This window comes from Mandrillus leucophaeus, unplaced genomic scaffold (assembly GCF_000951045.1).
Source record: "Mandrillus leucophaeus isolate KB7577 unplaced genomic scaffold, Mleu.le_1.0 Scaffold165, whole genome shotgun sequence".
Classification (NCBI taxonomy): domain Eukaryota; kingdom Metazoa; phylum Chordata; class Mammalia; order Primates; family Cercopithecidae; genus Mandrillus; species Mandrillus leucophaeus.
In genome coordinates, this window is record NW_012101643.1 from 1,415,573 (window position 1) to 1,431,353 (window position 15,781).

The 15,781-nt window shown below is 39.4% G+C and overlaps 1 protein-coding gene across 1 annotated transcript in view; it reads right to left on the reverse strand.

Moving 5' to 3' along the window:
- Positions 1-15,781, reverse strand: part of RYR2 (ryanodine receptor 2 (cardiac)) — a 620,934-nt gene that overhangs the window by 49,459 nt on the left and 555,694 nt on the right. Inside the window, 8 exon segments of the mRNA XM_011976391.1 lie at positions 188-318; positions 1,795-2,013; positions 2,599-2,685; positions 5,797-5,944; positions 8,137-8,204; positions 9,192-10,489; positions 12,563-12,644; positions 15,433-15,537. Of these exon segments, the coding sequence (XP_011831781.1) occupies positions 188-318; positions 1,795-2,013; positions 2,599-2,685; positions 5,797-5,944; positions 8,137-8,204; positions 9,192-10,489; positions 12,563-12,644; positions 15,433-15,537 (2,138 nt within the window).

Here is a 15,781-nt window from a genome sequence, read left to right on the forward strand (position 1 = left end):
GGGCAAAAATTGAGGACATCCATTAAGGAGGCTGACGGCGCTGAGTCTTTTAGATTTTTCTTGACTGAATATATAACTATTATTCACCTCTGCTAAACTTTTGACAAATCTGCAGGAATTCCAACCAAGTATTTTCATGTCTGGAAATTTGTGAGTACAGAAATGTCTCATATAATTCTTTACTCACTGTGTGTTGATTACGAGTCTATCCCACTGGCCTTTAATATCATCTTCTGAAGGCTGTTCTGTAATATAAAGCCCATCAAATTCCAATTTCCGTGCTACTTCCTTTTCTCGCTTAAAAATAACCAACGGGACCTACACAGGAAAAATAAATATGTTAAAATTAGTTTAGATTTACTGGCATGTCTTGTGGTCACTATCTTTACAAAACAGCTTTTGGAAAGAAATATTTCCTGTGTACTTCCAGGAAGGTAAAAATGGAATGAAAATGAATCGGCTATATTCAAGCAGGAAGAAGCATCTAGAAGGTTTTGGAAAAACAGAATAGATATTACATATATGCATGTTTTTAAACACATAGGGGCTTATAGATAATTACACTAATGAAATCACTTTTAAACTTCAAAGACGAAAAGATGATTATGCAAAATCACTTTATTTTTCAGTATATCTCTCAACATGAATGAATGAAATAAAATTTAGCCATCGCAGCAGTGTTCCCAAATGCATGCTACTAAAGTGCAGTTTCATTTGAGAAACCTCTTTTAATAATTTCATGCTCAGGATCACCACATACTAATTTGAGATACATTTTAATTTCAACATCAGCAAAAATCTTTGTCAGTTTGTCAAAATATCTCTGGAACATAATGATCCTCTTTTTATATGGACAGACTTTACACAAGGCACAGACAGCAGACAGACACAGATATTCTGGAAATAGCCAAGAATATGCACTCTCATAAAACAGAATAAACGGGAGGAAAGGAGTTCCTGAAGAACACTTTACATTCTAGTCTTTTGCTGAGCCCTGGTTTTTTCAAATGTCTTCTCCAAGATTTACAACCAGAGGCAGAGGGTGGTGAAAGTGAAATAAAGGCATCACAGTGAAAAAGCGCCTTGCTAGGAAAAGATAAAGAGGTTTGCACAGGTAATGGGCAGCCTTGAGCACTCAGAGAGATTATCTTGGGTTCTATTCACCAAATTATATTGTTCCCTTGGCAGGCCTCTAGGGATAAAGCTGCATTATTTTCTGGGTGAAGTGTGACAAATCATGAGGCATTTCTGCCAAGAATAGCAATAGATACTTCCCTAATAACAAAGCAATAAAATGACTCCTAGGATCGATACAATGTATTTCTGTAAGTCTTAATATACTGGAGTATCACTGCATTACCATGAGACATAGTGGGTGGGTGAGCTCTTACTTCTGTAGGGCCGTTATAGGCGAAATTCTCTATGTGAATAATTATCAGTACATGAAAGAAAGCTACTTTAAGACAGCTGATGGCCATAGCCCCTTCCCAGGGCAGACTAGTCAATGTAGACATAAAATGGCCAGGCTCCAATGCCTCAGGCCAGGATAGCCCTGAAGGGGCATCCCAGCTTTGGAGACTGCACCTGCTATGTCTACAGTAGCCCAGCTTTCCCCTCTGTCCCATCCTGCTTCCTCCATTTGCCCCAAGCACGTTGATTCATGGAGCATTCCGTCAGAAACTTTGTACACAACATTTCCAGTTCAGAATCTGCTTCTCCAGAGGTCCAGCCTGCAACACACACACACACACACACACACACACACAGAGGTACCTTGGTGCCTTACTATCTTACTTTCAAGCAGTAGTATCCAATGATGCAGAAGAAAGAAATGACCGTGTGGAGAATAGCTAAGATACGCAACGTGGGCTCCATGTAGCCGCTGCTCTCCTCCAGTACATAGTGAACTGCGATAATTCTATGGGAGCTGCTGTCCAGGCTGGTCACTTTGGCATTTTCACTTGAACTTCTAGTGGGGAGCTCCTTTCCTTCAACCACAGAAGAAGTGGAGACCTGATTCAAAGCATTTAAAGTAGAGTCAATTTGCTGCATCTAGGATATCATTGCAAGCAAAAGAAAAGAAATACAGCCTTTTTAGCAAATAGTTGAATGTGAAGTTACTGCATAATGAAAGGACTAATAGCAAAGGCTAAAAACGATAGCTTTTCAAAAACCAAAGGAAAGTAGTGAACATACTTTTAAAATTCATTCTTATTCAACCAAAAGTTCTGAGGATTCCAGTGCATGCAAGAAAAAAATGAGATGGCTAAGCTCTCTTCTTAATTATAAAAGAATGTAATATAATACAGGTATGCCACACCCAGACATAATCACAAGTAAGATATTCAGCTAAATTAGGCTGGGAATAGTGTGGGTAAGCCCTCTGCTAAATCAAATGCCCTTCAGTTGAGGCATTTCTTACTTCTCAGGAACAAATCTTGCCTTCCTAGATAACAGTGATATCAGTGCCTAGGCATCAGTATTTCATGATAGGTTTAGACGTGTTCACTAGCAGTAGTAGATATGTTCATCGTGAAATCTTTACATTCATTTCTATTTGTAGTTTTATACCGGTTATTAAAACAAAGATGTACGTACCTTATAAAAGAGCAAGATGAAATTGATAGCAAATGCGACAAATAAGGCTAACATTCTCATGTTGTAAAAGTTGCGAGCAAAATAGTTCTGAGGGTGAAAAACATTATGAGAAGGTCACTGAATCAAGAGACTTGAAATCTGCAATTTAAATAAAGCATTCATTCATTTACCCCAAACAGTTGATTGCAAGGCTACTGTTTCAAGCACTATTCTTGGTGCTGCAGACCTAACAGTGAGGGAGAGCATTTCTGCCACCATGGAGGAGATAAAGAATAAAAAAGCATACCCACAAATGAAAAACATAGTTTCAGAGACCGTTAAATACTAAGAAGAAAACTACATCAGGTTAGGAGCTTAGGGAATAGGGGTGCTATTTTAGATGGTGCTGGTCTAGGAAGATTTATCTCAGGAGGTGAGCTTTGAACAAGAGAGGCCTGAATACAGGAGGGGAGCAGGTTATGCAAACATTTGGTGAAAGAGTGTGTCAAAGACAGGAGCAACAAGGGCAGAGGCCCTGAGTTAGGAGTGATGTCGGTGTGTTTGAGAAATAATAGAAGGAAACACAGTGAGAAGAAGGGAGACTGGTGTGTGGGGGTGGCAGGGGGCTGTGATCAAGCAGGTGAGCAGGGGGCAGGGTTTTGTAGGCTTCTGATAAAGGTTGTCTTGTCTTTGACAGTGGGGTGGTTCAGTTTACAACCTCTGAGGCCTCACTGCCTGGATATGAAGGCTGCCTGCCTCCATTTCCTAGTGTGGGATATGGACAAATGACTTAATCTTTTCTGTAGCATCACTCTGCTCATCTGTATGCGAAGTGGGATAACAATAGACCTAACTCTTAAGTGCGCTTTGCGGATGAAATGTTAATATAGGGAACGTTTGTTATTAATATTATTATATCATTATAATAAATGTAATATTCTAGTATAATTATTGTTTTAGTCTAGGTAGGATGGGAAGCTATTAGAGGATTTGAGGGGGGCTTGGTGCAGTTGGATCATGATTTGGAAGGACCACTCCAGCTACTATGTGGAAAACTGATAGTAGTAGAACAAGAGTGAAAGCAAGAGGACCAGTCAGAAAGTAAGTTATACCAGATGTCAGGCAGAGGTGAGGTTCATGGTGGTGGGCTGGACTTAATGGTACCTGTGGAGATGGCAAGAACTGGGCAGACTCGATGTATTTGGAACAACTGAGAAGAATTATTGTTGGGTTGTATTTAAGGTGAGAAAGAGGGTTCAAAGATGATAACTTCTGAATTTGGCAGCCTGAGCAACTAAGTGAACCGCTGGTACAATTTATTGGGCTGGGAAAAAATAAAGCCTCGAGAAGTGGGTTTAAAGTAATAGATTATGGTGGACATTAAGTATTTGTTTTAATATTGAGTGGGAGATGTCAATATAATATAAGTGGATATGTCAGGGGATTTACCATAGTAAAGCTACATCCAAATGTAACACCTCAGAATGATATCCCCCTCTGTGTACACACCCCATCTCTGTTCGTGTCATTTCCCCACACAGGACCCCATCTTTACTGCCAGAGATTACTGGAACAAGGCTGTCCACCACACCCAGACTGGGCCAGTTTCACTGGTTCTCCTTGGAAGGTGGATCTGGGTCACAGAGGCTGAGTTAGCTAGCCTGAGCTCTCACTTAGGGGAAAAGGGGCCTTTGGTAGACGGATGTGGCCATGATTGGTCACGTGCATGCAAATTGGTGAGCCGAGAAAGATAGCAAAGAGATGCAGGAAAAGGGAGGAGCTGTGCAGAGACAACAGAACATGTGAACCCTGGCACAGTGAGAGCTGGAAGCAAAATCTCAACTACTTGGTTTACACAACTGTAGTTAAACACATTCTTCAGGAACCCACTGGGGTAGTGCGGAGCCCATTCAACCTTTAAACCATTTGTAATAGAACTATACCTGCAGCCATGAAAGCCACGATGGCATACCAAATTAATAATTATTCAGAGTTATCTAGGAAACATTTATGTTCCATGAATTCTGTATTACGTGATATAGGGAAAAATACAAGATGGTTTAGGAAAATGTAGTTACAACTAAATTAATTTGCCTAAAATACATAATACATAAACATATTTAAAGATAAGCATTTAGAATATATAATTACTGAGGACAGTCCACTTTCCTTATAAGAGAAATTCTACAGTCCATTGAGTTTCTGGGTTGTCAATTTTTGGTTTCTCAAGGGCTATAAAATACTAAATATGATTCTGCTGTTCAAATGGCTTTATTATGAGGGTTGTTGTTCTTAATTTCTAGGTCTAACATCACTGGTCAGTACCTCTTGTAGGTGCATTCTACATGCTTATCTCCTATCCTTTTCCTCCTCTATGAAAATTATAAAAATTTATAAAAATTATACGTATATACACATAATTATAAAAATTATACATATATCGATACATATGTATAATTTTTACAAAGGAGGAAAAGGATAGGAGATAAGCATGTAGGAAAAGGATAGGAGATACCCATGTATGTGTATATATATGACATTACACACGCATGCTTATAAAAGGCCTTTCAAATAATATTTTTAAGAATTTCAACATCAATATGAATAGACAGAGCTATACCTTTTTTCGTTGTTTTCCAAATATGAATGTGTGCTTTACTAATTAGGGGAATACCTCTGCAAAATGTACAGGACACTACATAAAGAACTGTAATCCCTCTTTCTAAAGAATACTTTTGAATAGACTTTCTTATTATCAATGGAAAGTGGCTCAATTAGCTAATATTTTTATACCTGGATTTTTAAGTAAAAGGGTGATGTTATAGAAATACTGACTAATCGAGTTCTGGAACATTAATTTGAATTACTTGTGCCCTAGAAGGCACATCTTGCTTTAAAATCTGTTGCAGGTCCTCAGAATATTTTTATTCTAGCGTCTTTGTGGGCAGACACTGGGAGTACTGTCCTGGCAGGAACCAAATGAAAGGGTTTCAGGGAGTGTGAACATGAGTAGAGGTTATGGGTTTGACAGTGGGGAGCGGTGGGCCAGATACATTCACTATAAAAGATAAACACACTACAATGGGCAAATCAAACATGTGCTGGGCTAACCTGGTTCCCTAATTGTCACTCAGGGAGAGGTCAGCAAATATTTACTGAGCCTAAATTATTATGGTATTGTACTATATCAGTAACAATATTCATTCTAAAACATCTTACTAGAAGTTTCTGTTGGTATGCTATGATTTTCTTCCAGAACGCTGACTCGGGCACTTCCGGTTCTCCGTATCTGTGTGTGTGAAGCTGCCTCAACTTTTGTTTGCCCTTGTCTTCCTTGGCTTTCTCTTCTTTTTCTCCATCTTCTCCCCTGTGAAAACAGATGAACAAAATATAAGCTCCACAGAAACTAAAGAACTAAACGGGTGTTGTGGAAAATTACCCAAGTGAACAAATATTTTAGACCATTGTATCACTTCTGAAAACTAATTTCTTTTCTGGTGAACAATAATATTCTGAATTTTAGAATCAGGGGTAAGAGTTCCTGTTGATCACAGATTCTATGAAGCTGAAATATAGAGGACATTTTATAGGCTTGACTTTATACATAGCAGATTCCTTCCAATTCTGCAATAAAACATTTAAAAAAAATGAAGACTGACTTTGCTGTGACTGTCCAACATATCCTATTTTTAAATTATAATTTCAAAATTTTTTTTTGAGAAGGAGTCTTGCTCTGTCACCCTGGCTGGAATGCAGGGGCACCATCTCAGCTCACTGCAACCTCTACCTCCTGGGTTCAAGTCATTCTCCTGCTTCAGCCTTCCAAGTAGCTGGGATTATAGGGATGTGCCACCATGCCCGGCTAACTTTTTTATATTTTTAGTAGAAGACCGGGTTTCACCATGTTCGCCAGGCTGGTCACCATGAACTCCTGATCTCACGATCCATCCGCCTCGGCCTCCCGAAGTGCTGGGATTACAGGTGTGAGCCACCGCACCCAGCCTGGATTACACGCGTGAGCCACCGCACCCAGCCTGGATTACACGCGTGAGCCACCGCACCCAGCCTGGATTACACGCGTGAGCCACCGCACCCAGCCTGGATTACACACGTGAGCCACCGCACCCAGCCTGGATTACACGCGTGAGCCACCGCACCCAGCCTGTAATTTTAATGCACAATTTTTAACATTTGCCATTAAGATTTAAAATCAGAGGCCTACACACTTAATTGTTCACATGTATAAAGTGTATCATTATACTCACACTTTGACATATATTAATTGTAATTAATTTCATTAAATAAAATATATTAAGTGAATTATAGTAATGTTATATTAATTCCAGACAATAATGGAATTAGAAGAATTGACATTTGATATCCTTTGGGTACAAAATATCAGTCCTTCATTAAATTAAAGTGAAGTTATATGTATTAATACATAAACCAGAAATATTTATTAATATATAAGCTATACTTAACTCATATGAGTTGGATATTAAAGAATTGCCATTGAAATGCCTGTCTTGCTGTTATTTGTTATATGTCTACTTTTTATGTGACCATTTTTACAACAGACCCAATAGTGTAAGGTCTATGACAATGCATAGTGCTGACTACATAGAACATACGATGAAAACAGACCAAAGAAAATGACAGAACAGAGGAGAAAATTTCAATGCTATGGGAGAATAGTGGCACTACAGGCACCTAAAAGCTTCCTTTCTTCCCCCAACTTTTCAAATGTGCGTACAAAATTCTATAAACGTGGAAAAAGATGCAGGCTTCGATTATTCACAGAAACCTGGTGTTATGAGGGAGTTATGCATTTCCATCGCCTCACATCCAGCTCTTTTTTATTGCTGCATTGATACCAGGAGTGTTGGTGAAAATGAAGGTTCCCAGGCCCCACACCAGACCTGCTGAGGCAGGATCTATGCCCTGGGGCCCAGGAATGTTTGTTTTAACCAGCTCTCCTGGGGATTTTTATGCATGTGGCCCTGGGTCTATAGTTTGGGGCCCAAGAATGTTTGTTAGTATTTTTTTTGTTTTTTTTTTTAATACTTTATGTTGGAATGTTAGTTTTAACCAACTCTCCTGGTGAGTTTTATGCATGTGGCCCTGGGTCTATGGTTTAAGGAGCATCACTCCGCAGGATTCTATGAAGGTGCATTTGGAATGTTTGTTTCCTCCTTCCTTGAAAAGGACAGAAATACATGAGTGATTTTTAAAGACAGAATTGTGGCCCTGAGTGCTCTTACAAACAGCATTCCATGGAATCACTGGAGTCTTTCCTGCTGACAGGGAATCACACAAACGGAGGGCCACATGGAATGAAAGGAAAAGACTAGAATGGCAGCCCTGGGAGCATCTACAGTGATCACTGCCTGTGGCCTGAGGTCCTCGCCATCAAAGCCTCTCCACGGAGATGGCAGAATTAGTTCTGTGGCTCCTTGGCAATATGAGAGTCTCCCTTGCGGCTCCCAAAGACAGAGTACAAGAAAAAGAGATGTAATGACAAACTGAAATGAAGGAAAAGTATATGCAAACTGTACATACTCGGCTTTTTCAGGTTCAGATTTGGTTTCTTCTTTTTCTTCCTTTTCTTCTTCTTTTGCCTTCTGTTCCTTGAATGAGTCAATGCGGGGGAAAAAAAAACCAGGATTACCCATCACCTTTGAATGAATTTAGGGAGCCATGTGACCATGTGTCAAACCATAACCTACAGAAGATACCCTCTTGCTTCCACCACGATAAAAGTGCCACGTGTTTTTCATTTTACGGGGCCAAACATCTCCCACTTCTGCACACTGACCTACTGCACCAGCAGTAGGGACAAACTTTCTGGGACTCCTGTTTACTCTCTTTTCTCATTTCTGAAATACCCTTCTTTATCTTAAGCACCTACTAAAACCTTACTCATCCTTTGAGGCCAATTTAAGTCCTACCCCTTCATTCCTATCTAACTACTTTAAACTATACTGGCATTGCCATTCTCTCAAGATAAGCAACCCCTACTGCCCTGCCTATACTATTTAACAGTTAATCATTTTCTAGTTTCTTCATGTGTGTTAGTTTTATCTCTGGAATAAACTTTTTAAGGTAATTTGAAGGCAGTGACCCCATCTTACCTTTGAATTCCCTACATACCCAGTGGTATCAGACACTTGGTAAATATGCCATATTTATGGATGGACTGATGGCTCTATGGACTAGTGACTACAAAGAACATACAATGAAAACAGGCCAAAGAGAATCACAGAACAGAGGAGAAAATTTCAATGCTCTGTGAGGATAATGCCACTACAGGCATCGAAAAGTTTTCTTTCTTTTCCCAATTTTTCAAATGTGCATATAAAAGTATATAAAAGTGGAGAAAGATGTAGGCTCCAGTTAGGGTGGGTACTGAAGCTTACACCTTAATAATTTAAGATAATGTAACAATTCATAAGGACTCAGCACTAACTTTGTCTACCAAAAAGCATTTCTCTTTGGAAATTCAAGTCATGTGGGTAACACCGTTCTGGCAGTAGCATGGAACCTGGTCTAATGATCATCTATTATATCCTCCTGAAGTCCAGAGAGAATGCTGCTGTGACTTAGAGATACATTACCTGAAATTTTTCTTGCACCTCAGGCATGGGGACTGGGTTGCTCATGAGGTCACTGAGCCCAGCATTTGGATTATGAGGGATTAGTTTGTACTGTCCTCCTTCTCTCTTCAGATCCAGGCCGAAGATGTCCGAAAGAAGGTCACTCTCTTCTGTCAGCTCCTTTAAGTCGGTCAGATCCTCAGAGGGCAGGGCGGCTTCCAGGGTTTTCCTCTCTCCCTCCTCCCCATCTCCTCTAACCTCATCCTGAGTGGGGTCTGGCATGTTGGCTAAGAGTTCTGCAACTTTGATCTTTTTAGCACCTTCGACGAGGCTTCCCCCAAGCAGCAGGCTGCAAATGATGCGGAAAAAGCCTCTGAAAACGCTGGCCACGAAGTGCAAGAGGGTCATAAAAATACTCCAGTAGGATGAAAAGAAGGCCGTGACCATGTCCTTCACGGTCATCTTTTTGACTTTTTTCATCTGCTTCTTCAGGCTCTTCAGACTGAGCATTCGCATAAGGGTCAAGATATTGTACCTGAGCGCAAACAGGGCCGACTTGACCGTCAGAATGGAGAAGAAAGCCATTCTCGGCCCCTGCTCTTCTGGCCTCTCCTTCTCACTGTCTTCCTTATTCGCTGACCTCTCGTTCAAATCCGACTCTGAGATCTGAGCTGCCAGCTGCATTTCAAAGATGGTGTCCTCGCAGAAGTTCACAAAGAGTTCCATCTTCTCTTTTTCTCCTCCCTCATTGACCACATCAAATATGAACTGTCGTTTGGACTCCTTGACCTGGGGCTTCTCCCACTGGGTTCGGCTGGACTCACTGATTTCAAAATAGACTCTCTCGATGCGTTTGGCGCTTCCCATGATCTCGATGCGGCCCAGAAAGGGCTGGAAATAATTCAGGACACTCTCGGCTAATTCTAGGAAAGTCTGAAGTCGGGTATCGTTGGGCATGTGCTCAGAGAGGTTTGTCAGAAGGACGGCGACATTGAAGCCGATGTCCTTTGCAGGTTCGTGGAAGCGTTTGACGAACTCCTCATAGTCAAGGGTTTCATTCTCATCCGTCTCCGCACAAGACAAAAGAAATTCCGTTTCTGACTGCGTGTAGTGCTTATGACTCTCCATCGCTTTGTGGAAGTCCCTCTTGGAAATGACTCCCTTGCCATCGGGGTCATATTCTTTAAAAGTATCAGACGACGTCAAATCTTTCAGTTTTAAGAACATGTCAAAAAATTTGAGAATCATCTCCACATTGTTGGAAGATTCCACAAGCATATCCACCATCTGTTTGCCAATCGTTCCATTAACAACGTTACCTGGTGGTAAAGCAATTGCATTTGTTTACAAGAAACTGTAACAAAATCAATGATTATAGAGAAAATAACAATATAAATCTTTAATAACATCTGAATCAAGGGTATGTCCTGGTTTATCGCTCACTCTATAAAAAGATAATTATTTATAAACTATAGTTTGAAAAGTGATTACACAAACATGCATAACGCTATTTACAAAGTAATTAGACTGACACACATAAAATGTTTCAACAAAAGTTGACATTTTCCCCCTCAAATTAATTAATCAAAGAAGCAACATGTTTTAGATAAAGAAAATGAGCCAAAGAGCCAGAAACTAAAATCAAGTTTCATATTAATAATAAAAATAAACATTTGCTCAGCCCTTTAGAGTTGAAAAGTCACTATCATAGACAATATCTGATTTAACGTTTATACGTAAGGCAGGTACTTTTTATTAACCCTAATTTTACCGATGAGGAAATTGAAGTTCAACAAGACTAAATTAAAATGGGCCCATTGTGACTTAATTATTAAAGGTTAGTGCCAGGTCTTCAGACCAGATGCGGAGAGCAAACTGTACGCTTTTTCTGATTCATAATGGAAAGCACCTTTCTACATTTCTTCATGATTTGTGTTGTATAGTTAGAAAATGGCAGATTCCTGAACTACAGGATTACAGAGTGCTTCTATTCATTGAACAGAATGTGCGATATAACACAAAGACAGGCAGGAGAAGAAAGGTCGCTGGTCAGAGGTCCACAGAGTCAATCTGGGAAGCAGTAAGCACCGTGGTGGTAAGAGTGTGCGATCTGGAGCTCCATCGTTGGGTTTGAATCCAGGTTTGATGTGCTCGGCAATGTGGGCAGATTTCTTAGCCTCTGTGTACCTCAGTTTCCTCATTTGCAAACTTGAGATAATAATACCATCAAACTCATAAACTTGTCACTAGGATTACATAAGTACTTAATCCAGTACCTGGCACATTATGAAGTTGGTTTTAAGTCATTGCTGTGGTTGCTGCTGCTGCAGTTATTATTGCTGCTGTTAGTACTTAACCCAAAATTTGAATCGGGGCCATGCATGGAAAAATGGATCCTGTGCTTAAAGGGTATAAAGTGGCTACTGTTGCTGCCAACTAAGGGCTTTAAGCAAATGCTGCCACTTCAAAGTCCTAGCACGAGGCATGACAACTGCCTCCGTTAACTGAAGTGGAGTTATGCCATGTGTGGCAGACTCGGAGAGAAAATAGGAAGAAGTTAAGAAAAAGTGATAGGCACCATAATACCAAACATCTTTCAGTTGTTTTGGTTGTATTTATAGGATTCCACTGAATTCTCACATCAATCTATCATTTCTATTTTTCAGAAGAGGAAGCTGAAAAAAGGGAGATGCAGCTTGTCCAAGGGTCATACCACCCAGAGGTAAGGAAGTCAGGATTTAAACTCTGGCGGTGGATTTGGAGCCCAAGCTCTTAACCACTACGTTTCCTGCCTGCTACAGAAAAAAAAAAAAAAAAAAAAAAAGAGAAAATTAAAACTGAGGCTTTGGTGGGGAGAACAAGACTACGGCTGCCAGCATCCTTGGGGGACAGAGGCTTTCCCCGCAGTGCCACGGCTTTAAGAACCCAAAGGAGTGACTCTGTGGTCTTTTCAAAGCAGCAGCTTACCCAGTTGGACATTATCCCAATGTCCGAAATCCCCACTGATTATGCAAGCAGCTTACACCGCTGGAGGTTATCCAATGTGGATTTCAGATGTCCGAAACCCCCACCGCTTATGGACAAACACACTAACAAACAAAATATAGACTGTCTGGAGAGCTTACTTTTTAGGCTATCACTATGAAATGAAAAGTGTTGTTATAAAGTACCATTTTCATTCTGTAGATATGTAAACTGAGATATGCAGGATCTCCCTTTAAGAAAAAAACTATTATGAGAAAAAGAATAATAAGCCAGCAATAAATCCAAGACATCTACCATATCTTAGTGTTATTTTATTCTATGCTACACTCTGATTCCATAAGCAAGCTCATGCTGATCCTTTAAATAAAATAATAAAGGGAATTTAAAAGTATATAAATCAAAACTACCTTCTAGCATGGACAGCAACATGACCACCATATCCTTCTGCAGATCCATTAATTCTTTTAAAAGTTCAATTTGACTGGAATCCTGAAAATATTAACATTGCATTTGAGATAATGCAAGAAAACTGTGCAGCAAGAACATCATAATTACTCTCACAGAAAGATACTGCTCTGGCAATAAATAGTAAGCACGTGAAGCATTATGGAACTAAAGGAGGGTCAAATATTAAAAATAGTTATACTTCACAATTAAAAAGTATTACTGATTTCAGCTAATGTTCTTTAAAGTATTTGTAGGCTAGGAACAGTGGCTCACGCCTGTAATCCCAGCACTCTGGGAGGCCGAGGTGCACTGATCACCTGAACTCAGGAGTTTGTGATCAACCTGGGCAACATGGCAAAATCCCGTCTCTACTAAAAATACAGAAAGTTAGCTAAGCATGGTAGTGCACACTTGTAATCTCAGCTACTCAGGAGGCTGAGGCATGAGAATTGCTTGAGCCTGGGAAGTGGAGGTTGCAGTAAGCAGAGATCACCCCACTGCACTCCAGCCCAGGTGACAGAGCAAGACTGCATCTCAGAAAAAAGAAAGTATTTGTACGGACAATGAACATATCTAGCAATAATATGAAAGAACCATAACAGTGGTATATTCTCCAATGCCAAGCAAGACTCAAGAGCTTCTGCACATTTGACATTCATCTATCTTTTATTTGAAAAGCCCGCATTTTTTTCTTCTAACTTTCTAACTTCTTCTAGGTGCTATTATGTAAAAATCAACTTTACATAGAAAAATATAGGCATATAAGCACCACAGAAGATAAACTTATAAATTTATTTGTTAGACAAATTAACCAACAACCTACACAGGTATTACCTATTAGTACAACATTGTACTAATATTGTACAATGTATCTCATTTACCAATTTGATTAAGCTTTCCAATATTACTCTGGTTAAGATTTTGTTTTTGCTTTTGATTTTTTACCATAAAGAAACATTCTTTTTCAAAGACATATTGTGTCTAAACATCAGTATGCTTAGCTACAGTCCCTGGAAATACAGATCATACTTACATCTGCATAACTTTATATCTCATCTATTTTTTAGACTATTCTTTAAAAAATTTGTACAAGGCATTTTATTCAGATTTTGGTACATATGAAGCTAAATTCCTACTGTGTTGGGAGGATGAGACATTTTCTTTCTAAATAGCTGTTACGGAAACTATAAACCATTAACAAGTGGTAGGTAGCACCAGATGTCAATACCCTGATGGAAAAATATCAGGATGAGAACTCTCTTGTGAGAGTCTACATTTGGTTCATGTCGGTCTCCTTTACTTACCAAAATATCCCTAGTGATTAAATGAAAGACAGGAATTTCTCTACTGGGCTCAAGTCACCAATAACTCCATATTGACATTCTCTCCTTCACCAAACTCTAGCCAGGTACCTCTGAGCCCTCTTCTCAACTTGGCCTCAACTTTGGTCTATAAAGACTTGAACAAACACTAATATAGTTTCTAACTGTTCAAGACTGCATCTCTAGGATGAGCCCAGCCCTCCACTAAAGTACCTGCCTGGGAAAACACGAGGTTGATAAAAAAATCGACTGTTCTAGACAACATCTAAGGATAAGGACTCTGGAGAAGGACAGAATCCTAACTTTGACAATTGCCAGTTAGCAGATATAGCTGGTCTAATCACATTTACACCAATGAACCTGTTGTAACTTTTCACTCCCCTGACTCTACTGAGCCCCTGTTCGCCCCTTCTCTAATCTTCATTTTCCCATTAATATTCCCAGTCACCTCTGCACAAATCAAATCGGGTTCAGTTTATGCTGAACTCTTTTTCCTTGTTGCAATAGCACTACTGATTAAAATCCGTCCTTATTCGTTTAACTAGTATCCAGCTTTGTTTATCTTTGACATTAAGATGTATCCTTACCACTTTTACTAGCGTCCAGCCTTGTTGATCTTTGACAATACATCCTGCATACTGTCATATGCAGGCCTGAGGGGCAGGTTCTTCACTTTACTGCAGAAACACAAGGCCTCAGGGAAGCGACCTGGCCCACATGGGTGGAACAAGTCACAACAGCTCAGGAATTAGAATGGCAGCATTCTGTCTTTTAATCTGACATTCTTTCTTCTACCTGACCAACTGGCAAATGCCCACACTCTGAAGGTCTCAGGTTATACCATCAAAATTCACTGCATTGAAGAGAGACATTCACAAGAACTTTTCTATTTGTGTATCTTTTTGTTTCAAATGAAACAAATACAGCAGTGAGAAAACAAGCTGATATTTTTCAATAGGTTCTCTCAAGTTAACATTAAAACATGGTGGAAAATCTGTTTATTCTTCATTTGCTTATCCGTATAATAGCTACTTTTTCTCTTTGTCACAAAATTAAATACACTGGTTATGGGTAAACATCACCCTACTGAGAACATCTGCTTGTTTAAGACCCTATAACAAAATTATCTCCCTTGTAACAGATTATAAAACCTATTTCAATTATCTGTAAGGGGAAGGAAAATTCCAGTGAGCCATGGCCAGGAAGATGAAGCTTGGGAAATGTACAATGTTTGGGGACTCAACTGTTTCATTTCTCCATTACATTCAATTTCCTAATATCCTTTGTCTCAAATTTGAATAACGAATCCTATCTATTTTCAGGTTACATAATGTTTTTTATTTAAAAAAAAGTTCATGTAGAACAAAAGAGACATGATAAAATGATCTTAAAAAGACAAGTGATAAAGTGATTTTAAAAAGATAATGTTCCAACATCAAAAAGCACATTTAATTTGCTGATGACTACAGTCTCCAGTTTGTCATTTAGGAGAGAGGAAGGTAGTTTACCTGCGACAGCTTCATCTGCATATGGGCAAATACATGAAGAAAGCCGACCACAGCATCCCACAGCCTGCTGTGTGCCAAACTCTGTTGATTCCCAGTGCAAGGACCCTGGAGCGTAAACAAACAGCAATTATTCCTCATAATTTATTTGCCAAAACAAACTTCACAATAACAGGGGAAAAGTTGCCTTAATGCTGACGTATCTCACTGCTAGCACATTATCTAAAAAGATAGGAACTCGAAGCGAAAGAGATACAGTGATGATAATAACCCTTAATAGATAAATACATTCCTCTTTAAAATGTTTAATGATTCCAAAAAAATTTCTCAAGGATTTTTATATTTTGTGATT